At 39.3% G+C, this 11261-nt stretch overlaps 1 protein-coding gene across 1 annotated transcript in view; it reads left to right on the plus strand.

Moving 5' to 3' along the window:
• Positions 1–10927, plus strand: part of LOC135504168 (diacylglycerol kinase alpha-like) — a 50190-nt gene extending 39263 nt beyond the window's left edge. The window contains exons 21-24 of the mRNA XM_064922507.1: positions 5481–5670; positions 5879–5996; positions 7423–7483; positions 7690–10927. Coding sequence (XP_064778579.1) covers positions 5481–5670; positions 5879–5996; positions 7423–7483; positions 7690–7767 — 447 coding nt within the window. The 3' untranslated portion in view covers positions 7768–10927. The remainder of the gene's footprint in view (positions 1–5480; positions 5671–5878; positions 5997–7422; positions 7484–7689) is intronic.
• The last annotated feature ends 334 nt before the right edge of the window (positions 10928–11261 follow it).

An 11261-nucleotide genomic window follows, 5' to 3' on the forward strand; every position in this document is an offset into this window, starting at 1 on the left:
CCGTCATGGATTAAAATCCTGCAGCGCACGCAAGGTCCCCCTGCTCAAGCCAGCGCATGTCCAGGCCCGTCTGAAGTTTGCCAATGACCATCTGGATGATCCAGAGGAGGAATGGGAGAAGGTCATGTGGTCTGATGAGACAAAAATAGAGCTTTTTGGTCACAACTCCACTCGCCGTGTTTGGAGGAAGAAGAAGGATGAGTACAACCCCAAGAACACCACCCCAACTGTGACGCATGGAGGTGGAAACATCATTATTTGGGTATGCTTTTCTGCAAAGGGGTCAGGACAACTGCACCGTATTGAGGGGAGGATGGATGGGGCCATGTATCGCGAGATCTTGGCCAACAACCTCCTTCCCTCAGTAAGAGCATTGAAGATGGATCGTGGCTGGGTCTTCCAGCATGACAATGACCTGAAACACACAGCCAGGGCAACTAAGAAGTTGCTCCATAAGAAGCATCTCAAGGTCCTGGAGTGGCCTAGCCAGTCTCCAGACCTGAACCCAATAGAAAATCTTGGGAGGGAGCTGAAAGTCCGTATTGCCCAGCGACAGCCCCGAAACCTGAAGGATCTGGAGGTCTGTATGGAGGAGTGGGCCAAAATCCCTGCTGGTCAAGAACTACAGGAAATGTATGATCTCTGTAATTGCAAACAAAGGTTTCTTTACCAAATATTAGGTTCTGCTTTTCTGATGTATCAAATACTTATGTCATGCAATAAAATGCAAATTAATTACTTAAAAATCATACAATGTGATTTTCTGGATTTTTGTTTTAGATTCCGTCTCTCACCGTTGAAGTGTACCTATGATAAAAATTACAGACCTCTACATGCTTTGTAGGAAACACTGCCGATTTTGCAGGTTATCAAATACTTGTTCTCCCCACTGTACATACATATATATATACTACCGTTCAAAAGTTTGGGGTCACTTAGAAATGTCCTTGTTTTTGAAAGAAACTGCTTTTGTCCATTAAAATACAATCAAATTGGTCAGAAATACAGTGTAGACATTGTTAATGTAGTAAATGACTATTGTAGCTGGAAACGGCAGATTTATTTTTAAATGGAATATCTACATAGGCGTACAGAGGAACATGTAAGCAACCATCACTCCTGTGTTCCAATGGCATGCTGTGGTAGCTAATCCAAGTGTCATTTTAAAAGGCTAATTGATCAGTAGAAAACCCTTTTGCAATTATGTTAGCACAGCTGAAAACTGTTCTGATTAAAAAGCAATAAAACTGGCCTTCTTTAGACTAGTTGAGTATCTGGAGCATCATCATTTGTGGGATCGATTTCAGGCTCGAAATGGTCAGAAACACAAAGTACTTTCTTTTGAAACTCGTCAGGCTATTCCATGCGAGAAATTGCCAAGAAACTGAAGATCTCGTACAACACCGTGTCCTACTCCCTTCACAGAACAACGCAAACAAGCTCTAACCATTATAGAAAAAGGAGTGGGAGGCCTCGGTGTACAACTGAACAAGAGGACAAGTACATTAGAGTGTCTAGTTTGAGAAACAGAGGCCTCACAAGTCCTCAACTGGCAGCTTCATTAAATAGTACCCGCAAAACACCAGTCTCAACATCATATGTGAAGAGGCCACTCCGGGATGCTCCGAGTTGCAAAGAAAAAGCCTTCTCTGTCCAGTGTCTGTGTTCTTTTGCCCATCTTAGTCTTTTATTTTATTTGGCCAGTCTGAGATATGGCTTTTTCTTTGCAACTCTGCCTAGAATGACAGCATCCCGGAGTCGCCTCTTCACTGTTGTTGTTGAGACTTGTGTTTTGACCCTTTTCCCGGCACTTATCATTCTAGCATGTCTTCTTCAGGTAGCATGACAGTTCATCTTCCCAACGGCACATGTAACTCTTGCCTGTCATTTTGATATAGATAAATAGATACATTTGTTTTTCCCACATACATGAGTCTCTCATCTGAGCCGTTTCCACCATTTCTTTCTTGTCCATTTCTCCCACCAGCAACCCAGGAGCATGAGAGAAATGTGTATGTTCTCTCTCTCTATGCTCACTCCACATGCGCGGTCTCAGCACTCCTGCCACCTGTACCCAGGTTTGGCTCGGGCTCAGATTGGAGTGTTTAAAAGTCACTGTCGCATTGAACGCCTTTGTTGCTCTTTCTTCAGCCAGTTCACACAAACCGTTTGTGACCAAATTATTCCTACATGCATTAAAACACCATCTGACGTCACCTTCCATGATAACCTCAAGAGAGGACAGATCAGAACAACAGTTCTGTTTCAGGAAATCCAGACAAGAATTGACTATGACAAAATATTACATTCCCAATTTCTTAATAACATCATCTCTACAACAAATGTCAAACAGCATAACAACATACTGTTACTGTTAAAACCATTTTCAAACGTAGTTTATACTCCCTCATTTTACCGACGACCTCTCAGAAGAGTTACCAGATCAGGGTTTTTGCACCCTAACCCTTGGGGGAATCCCAACACTCCAGTAGACCCAATCTGGTGACATTTGTATCGAAACAAAGACAAAAATGAAATCAACAATACACACATCACAATCCATTTGGAGTAAGAGTCAACCATCATTAACATATATATTTTTTTCTATATGCAGACTGAACAAAGTAAATGTGTATATTTACCCAAGGACCAGGGAACTAGTAATTTTCCCTTCGAACACATGATTCACATCGTGATTCAAAAACAACATGTTAAATAAAAAATAAACTAATTCGAATAACCAATCAACTTAGAGTTACAACTCTTGATAACTCTATAAGGAAATAATGGTATCCCATAAATGGTAATGGTAATGGTAAAATAGAATAGAGACTGGTGTTTCTCATTCAATTTATAATTAAATCCCACCCGTTTCGATAATTTCTAGTGAGATTGATCAGGCCTCACCAGAAAGTCAGTATACAGGGCATTCGACACCATGAAATATTTCCTCTCCCTTTTCTTTCCCTTTCCTTTCGAAACCATTTAAAAACATTTTAAATCTTTCCATCATTCTTCATACCCAATTTAAAACCAAATTGAAAAGACCCCACTAAATAACAGGCCTTACGTATCTGGGAACTCCTTTTATCGCTTACTCCAGATACTTTTATACTTAAAACTGCCAAATATCCCTAACTGCTCTCCCCAAGACCACAGTCTCCGGGAACATTCCAACGAGAGATAATGAAACCCCCTCTTCTGGAAAAGAAGCATTCACTGTGCTACATCTTAACCAGCAATCCAAAAGTATTAATTATAAATCAAACATGATAATGGTAAATCCTCTATCCTTACTCCAATCATTAAACATTTGTTTTAATCCACCCCAACATTTATGTATCTTTTATTTAGCATGTACTACCCTCAGACACAACGACTTTATCTTGCCACCGAGTCCAACGATTCACAGGTCTCTTTTCCCCATGATTCTCCATAACCACCGCACCACAATGTTCATGAACAAAAACAATGCAAAGTTAATTTTAGGTTTGGTAACCCCTATGCTAATTCCTCATGACCCCTCCACCCTTTCGTCCATTCAAGAAATCAATTTCAGAACAAGATGACATAAAATGTATATCTATTTCATAATAAAACCACATAAAATGTCTCCTAAGATAAAAAAAAGCTCCCAAGGTGTGTTCTCCCAAGGTGTGTTCTCCCAAGGTGTGTTCTCCCAAGGTGTGTTCTCCCAAGGTGTGTTCTCCCAAGGTGTGTTTGGCCAGATCATTTTAATTTGTTACCTCTTCAGAATCCACACCCCTGGTATTTCACCTAGATTCTTCAACCCAAAATACTTTTTCTTATGGCAAATGTAGCCAATTTCTCATCATAAGGAATCAGCAATATTTGTTCCCTGGATCTATTAAAAAGTTGTGTAAGAGGTGATCTCATATGTCTTCCTTCACATAGAACTGTAATCTCTATGAACCACTATCGATCGTACCGATGCCGTACACCGCTATGTGAAAGTTCGTGCCCTGCTACTCTCCGGAGGATTTGTTGTTGCTCTTTTTAAAAAGATGCAAATGGCAGCATTTCTTCCAATTGCAGCAGGCTCCATTCCCACTTTACAATCCTTTTTCCAATGACCAACAGCCCCACATCTAAAACAGAACTCTTTCTCCCTACGCTTTGATGTTTTTCCGCTACGTTTCTTTCTTACCTTGGCCATTGAAACTATAGTTAGTGACTTTCCCTGTGGCTGTATTAACCCCTCGCACGTCTGCGAAGTGAGCGGACTTAAATTCCACTCTCATAGCATCTTGCTCTTTTTCATCCAGGTTTCAAATCTGATATCAAGGCCAAAGTACAAATTCTATCAATGTACTCCCGTACCCAGTCTTTCTGTAGCTGAGTACATCTACTAATTCCGGGTTTATCGGTTGGTATTTTTTGTTGAGATAATGCTGACATCAAAACGCTGGTATATTGAGCTTTGATTATGGTTGTCATTGTGCCAAGTCATAATTGCCTCCCTGAATTTTCTGCCAGATTGGAATTTTCCGTCAACCGGGAAATGCTGACCAATCTTATCCAGTTTGCTCAATTTTCCCATATTCAAGCCGAATTGATAGAATGCTTGTACAACTTCTTTCAGTGCCTCCATGGCTTTATTAAAATCCTCTAGCTCCGCTTTACCGGGAAAATCAGGGCTGTCTGTTGCCTCAAATAACACACACAAACTATTCAGACTTGTCTTTCTATTTCCACGTAATCTTTCATGGTTCCCCCTCCCCATAGGGCATAAACCAACCTCTCTCCTTATTGCTACTGCTAATACACGTAACTCAAACAGTGTTTGAATATCTTAATGCTTTTCTTTTAGCCATGCATGTGGCTTATCTTCAGAATTTATAGGCAGCCTTCTTATCATTATCCACATACACTCTACTGCCTCACTGTCAACTGCAGCTGGGACTTTCATCCCTTTTACAGATCTCACAGGGGAATGTCCCCACTAGGGACCTATCCTATATGGAACCTACCCTACACTGTATTGTCCCTCATGGATCTCGCAGAGGAAAACCTCCACTCGGGACCTATCCTTATGGAACCTTCCCTACACCTTATTTTTACCTGGATCTCGCAGAGGAACATCTCCACTCGGGACCTATCCTAATGGAACCTAGCCTACACCAGATATTTACGACCAGTCATTACACGGCAGTGTAGCCTAGTGGTTAGAGTGTTGGACTATTAACTGTAAGGTTGCAAGTTCAAACCCCCGAGCTGACAAGGTACAAATCTGTTGTTCTGCCCCTGAACAGGCAGTTAACCCACTGTTCCTAGGCCGTCATTGAAAATAAGAATTTGTTCTTAACTGACTTGCCTAGTAAAATAAAAAATAAATAAAACACAATGGACCTACTGAATAAACTCAGGTTTTCAATGTAATGTATGTAATGTATGTATGAATGAATGATTATGGCATCTCATTAAGTTGCACTGTCTGCCTGATGTTGTACGTCCCACAGTGCTGCGGCACCCCATTGGACCTGAGTGACCTTTCTATGGAGGGGATCGCAGTCCTCAACATTCCCAGCATGCACGGTGGATCCAACCTGTGGGGAGAAGCCAAGAAGAGTGAATCCAAGTCCTTGATGAATCCTCAGGAAATACCGGAGGTTATTGTCGACCCTGAAATCCTGAAATTCAGTGGACAAGGTACAGTGAAATCCCTTGGCTTGATCCAAGGGCTCAAGGTTTCAAAATGTTAAAAGTTGTGCCCATGTCTGGTATAGAATATCATGTGAGATGTTTTAGAGTATCCATTTCAAGAGGTCTGTTCTAGGTTTGAACAGCTAGTCTCAGACTAAAAACTGTACTGCCTCTGTGTGAACTGCATGTTCAGTGTTTCCATCTTCCATGACAGACCTCAGTGACCTGCGTTTGGAAGTGGTTGGTCTAGAAGGGGCCATGGAGATGGGGCAGATATATACTGGACTTAAGAGTGCTATAAGACTAGCAAAAACCTCACAGATTACAATCAGGTGAGTGTTTGTGACATGTTGAGACATGTACAGACTAGCTAAGATATCACAGTATGATGTGGGATGATTATTTGTACACCTTACACCTTTTAAAAAAAATATTCCATCCTCACTACTAAAGCTGCCTTCATAACCAAGTGAGAAGGTGGTAATTACCCATTGTAAAGTCTTAAATACAAGATGGGTTTATTCACGTTTTGAACTGAGAAATTCCATCAAATGTGTAGGTCATGAGAAGGTTTAGATTATTTTGCTCTTTTTTGCCCATAAAAAGTATATATATATATATATATATACACACACACACACACACACTACTGTTCAACAGTTTGGAGTCACTTAGAAATGTCCTTGTTTTTGAAAGAAAAGTTTAAAAAAATGTCCATTAAAATAACAGCAAATTGATCAGAAATATAATGTAGACCTTGTTAATGTTGTAAATGACTATTGTAGCTGGAAACATCCGTTTTTTAATGTAATATCTACATAAGGGTACAGAGGTGGATTATCAGTCACCATCACTCCTGTGTTCCAATGGCACGTTGTGTTAGCCTTTTAAAATGATCAACTTGGATTAGCTAACTGAGCATTAGAAAACCCTTTTGCAATTATGTTAGCACAGCTAAAAACTGTGGTTCTGATTAAAGAAGCAATAAAACTGTCCTTCTTTAGACTAGTTGAGTATCTGGAGCATCAGCATTTGTGGGTTCAATTACAGGCTCAAAATGGCCATAAATAAATAGCTTTCTTCTTCATTTACAACATTAAAAACTGTATTTCTGATCAATTTGATGTTATTTTATTTTAAATGGACAAAAAAGTTGTTTTTCTTTCAAAATCAAGGAAAATTCTAAGTGACCCCTAACTGTTGAACAGTGGGTTAACTGCCCCTAACTGTTGAACATATTATATTGTTTGTTATTTAACCTGTATTTAACTAGGCAAGTCAGTTAAGAACATTCTTATTTATAATGACAGCCTACCAGGGTTAACTGCCTTGTTCAGGGGCAGAACAACAGATTTGTACCGTATCAGCTCTGGGATTCGATCCAACAACCTTTCAGTTACTGGCCCAACACTCTAACCACTAGTCTACCTGCCACCATTAGGCTACCTGCCCTATATCCAGAGCTGCTTTCACTTTTTAAATCAGAAAGAAGATAAACAGAATCAATTGAGTATCAATCATTTGTACAACTGCTGAAGATACCACCATGCTTGCTGTCTTTTTTTGTTGACAAATGATGTCAGAGAGGTGCAAGTGGGAAACTCGGAGCATGGGGATGATAGATGAGTTTCCCCACTAATAATTACCAGTTGGAAGGGCATTTAAGTATATTTTTCCCAGTTGTATGCTGGTATTTACAAAATTCTGAGATGTTGTGAACACAAAATGTTCTCCCTTATGTCTCTGTCCATCTCTCAGGACTAAGAAACCTTTACCAATGCAGATAGACGGAGAGCCCTGGATGCAGCCACCCTGTACGGTGAGTGCTAGGAACCCAGATTGAGTTCAGTGTAACAGAGCATTTTAAGAGTTTTTAAAGCAAGTTCTATTGCTAGAGACCATGGAGTTTGATGCTAATAACATGTTGTTAATATAACATGGTAACATGTTTGTAACAAGTACGTAGACATGGTAATAACATGGTCATTTGAGTAACACAACCTTTCACTCATATTCCCCCTTCAGATTCACATCACACACAAGAACCAGGCCAGTATGCTGATGGGTCCCCAGAGCCGGTCCAGCTTCTTCAGCTCAAAGTAGAAGCCTGCTCCCTGGCTACACGCAGTAACATGACCTATATGCACTTGCTTATTATTTTACATTTGTGAAATGACTGAAGCAGCTTGGTTTGTGAAACCAGTTGGTATATGCATATTTTAGAGAAATAGGTTGACCAACATTTTAAGAAAGTTCAACACATTATTTTGTTTGTTCTGCCTCAATACAAGACGATATTATGAAAACATTGCCAACTACAGCTGTATGATAGCCTTATATATGACTCTGGACAACAAGTTAAGAGCTTTTAGTGGGTTTTATGTGCCTTTTTCATCATTTTTTGCCAAATTCACCTTATGCGTTATCAAGGGGACAAAGACTGCTGGGTTGCACAGTCTAAGATATTGGTATCCGCCGCTTGAAAAGTTTGAGTTAAATGTTTATTCAACAAGATTATTTTAACTTCATTGTTATTACATTTTTGTAGGATAATTTAAATGTATACGGTACCAGTCAAAAGTTTGGACACAACTACTCACATTCAAGGGTTTTTCTTTATTTTACTATTTTCTACATTGTAGAATAATAGTGAAGACATCAAAAATATGAAAAAACACATATGGAATCATATAGTAACCAAAAAAAGTGTAAAATCTAAATACATTTTAGATTCTTCAAAGTAGCCAACCTTTGCCTTGATGACAGCTTTGAATTCTCTCAACCAGCTTCATGAGGTAGTCACCTAGAAGGCTTTTCCAACAGTCTTGAAGGAGTTCCCACATATGCTGAGCACTTGTTGGCTGCTTTTCCTTCACTCTGCAGTCCAACTCTTCCCAAACCATCTCAATTGGGTTGAGGTTGGGGGATTGTGGAGGCCAGGTCATCTGATGCAGCACTCTTGTTCTTGTCAAATAGCCCTTGCACAACCTGAAGGTGTGTTGGGTCATTGTCCTGTTGAAAAGCAAATGATAGTCCCACTAAGCGTAAACCCGATGGGATGGTGTATCGCTGCAGAATGCTGTGGTAGCCATGGTTAAGTGTGCCTTGAATTCTAAATAAATCACAGTGTTTTTTTACTATATTTAACCAGGTAGACATGTTGAGAACAAGTTCTCATTTACAACTGTGACCTGGCCAAGATAAAGCAGAGCAGTGTGACTGTCACGAATATTTGTCGAGACGGACCAAGGCGCAGCGGATGTTGAGTTCCACATAATTTATTATAAAGTGAAACTTAGCAAAACAATAACACAAACAACAAACCGTGACTACAGAGATGCTACGTGCACTTACTCAAAACAATATACCATAAAATACAGGTGGGAAAAATGCTACTTAAATATGATCCACAATTAGAGACGATTACCAGCTGCCTCTAATTGGGAATCATACCAATCACCAACATAGAAAACGAAACTAGAATACCACATAGAAAATATAAACTAGACTAACCCCCCAGTCACGCCCTGACCTACTCTACCATAGAAAATAAGGGCTCTCTATGGTCAGGGTGTGACAGTGACACAGACAACAATAGAGTTACACATGGAGTAAACAATAAACAAGCCAGTAACACAATAAACAAGTCAATGAACAGTAGGAAAAAAAGAGTCTATATACAGTGTGTGCAAAAAGAATGAGGAGGTAGGCAATAAATAGGCCATAGGAGCGAATAATTACAATTTAGCAGATTAACAATGGAGTGATAAATGAGCAGATGATGATGTGCAAGTAGAGATACTGGTGTGCAAAATAGCAGAAAAGTAAATAAAACAAAAAGACGGTATGGGGATGAGGTAGGTAGATTGGGTGGGCTATTTACAGATGGACTATGTGTCACCAGCAAAGCACCATCACACCTCCGCCATGCGGAGATCATCCGTTAACCTACTCTGCGTCTCACAAAGACATGGTGGTCGGGAACCAAAGATCACAAATTTGGACTCATCAGACCAAAGGACAGATATCCACCGGTCTAATGGTTCTTGGCCCAAGCAAGTCTCTTCTTATTGGTGTCCTTTAGTAGTGGTTTATTTGCAGCAATTTGACCAGGAAGAACTGATTCACACAGTCTCCTCTGAATAGTTGATGTTGAGATGTGTCTTGAACTTGAACTCTGTGGTGCAATCTGAGGTGCAGTTAATTGCCCATTTCTACGGCTGGTAACTCTAATGAACTTATCCTCTGCAGCAGAGGTAACTCTGGGTCTTCCTTTCCTGTGGCGGTCCTCATGAGAGCCAGTTTCATTATAGAATTGTATGTTTTTTGTGACTGCACTTGAAGAAACTTTCAAAGTTCTTGAAATGTTCCATATTGACTGACCTTCATGTCTTAAAGTAATGATGGACTGTCTTTTCTCTTTGCTTATTTGAGCTGTTCTTGTCATAATATGGACTTGGTCTTTTACCAAATAGGGCTATCTTCTGTATACCACCCCTACCTTGTCACAACACAACTGATTTGGCTCAAACATATTTAAGAAGGAAACAAAATCCACAAATTCACTTTTAACAAGGCTCACCTGTTCATTGAAATGCATTCCAGGTGACTACCTCATGAAGCTGGTTGAGAGAATGCCAAGAGTGTGAAAAGCTGTCATCAAGGCAAAGGGTGGCTACTTTGAAGAATCTCAAATATACAATACATTTGGATTTGTTTAACACATTTTTGGTTACTACATGATTCCATATATGTTATTTCATAGCGTTGATGTCTTCACTATTATTCTATAATGTAGAATATAAAGAAAACCCTGAAATGAGTAGATTTGTCCAAACTTTTGACTGGTACTGTATCAAATTTGGTCATTGAAATTCTAAAATTGTCCAGGATTTGTTAAGTTATGAAATGTTTAAAAGCTCAGTGCATAATGTTTTGTGGTAATATACCCACATCAGTGCAGATTTATAGGAAATTATTATGTACTCTTGTCAGCAAGAAACTCTTTGCTCCTATGTCCTGTGGCCAAACGTAATTTAATTGTTTTAATAGCAGTAGTTTAATTCAGTAGTTTTAATATATTGAGTGACCGTTTGGAATCGAAAACAAATTGTTTACTTCCTCCTCTCAATGTAAGGTCTCAGTTTTCTCTTATTCGGTATCTCTAATTTAAGCTTAGCCATATAATTTCACTTAAATACTGAGAATGTTGAAAATATTGGAAATGATGCTATAGATATTTCAATAAACCGATTTGACATTGTGCAATGTGGTGTGGTTATTATATAATGAATAGGTAACTATTTGATATGTTTCTTTATTAGTTAGGCCAAGGGGAGCGGGGTAAGTTGAACCAAAGGGTTAAGTTGAGTCACTCTTAATTCAAGCAAACCATACACAAAATTCATAATTTGACCAAATATTTAGGAAATGGTCATAATTTCATGGAGACTAAGGAAGAAACCACACGGAAAAAGTGGTAAGCAAGTTAAGTCCAAAAAAGTACATTCATTTATTGTGTTAGAGGTTTCATGATGCGTGTATCTAAACCAAAGTAGATACTTCTAAGATTGTTCTATACATCAGTTGGGGTCTCT

Source organism: Oncorhynchus masou, chromosome 18 (genome assembly GCF_036934945.1).
Source record: "Oncorhynchus masou masou isolate Uvic2021 chromosome 18, UVic_Omas_1.1, whole genome shotgun sequence".
Classification (NCBI taxonomy): domain Eukaryota; kingdom Metazoa; phylum Chordata; class Actinopteri; order Salmoniformes; family Salmonidae; genus Oncorhynchus; species Oncorhynchus masou.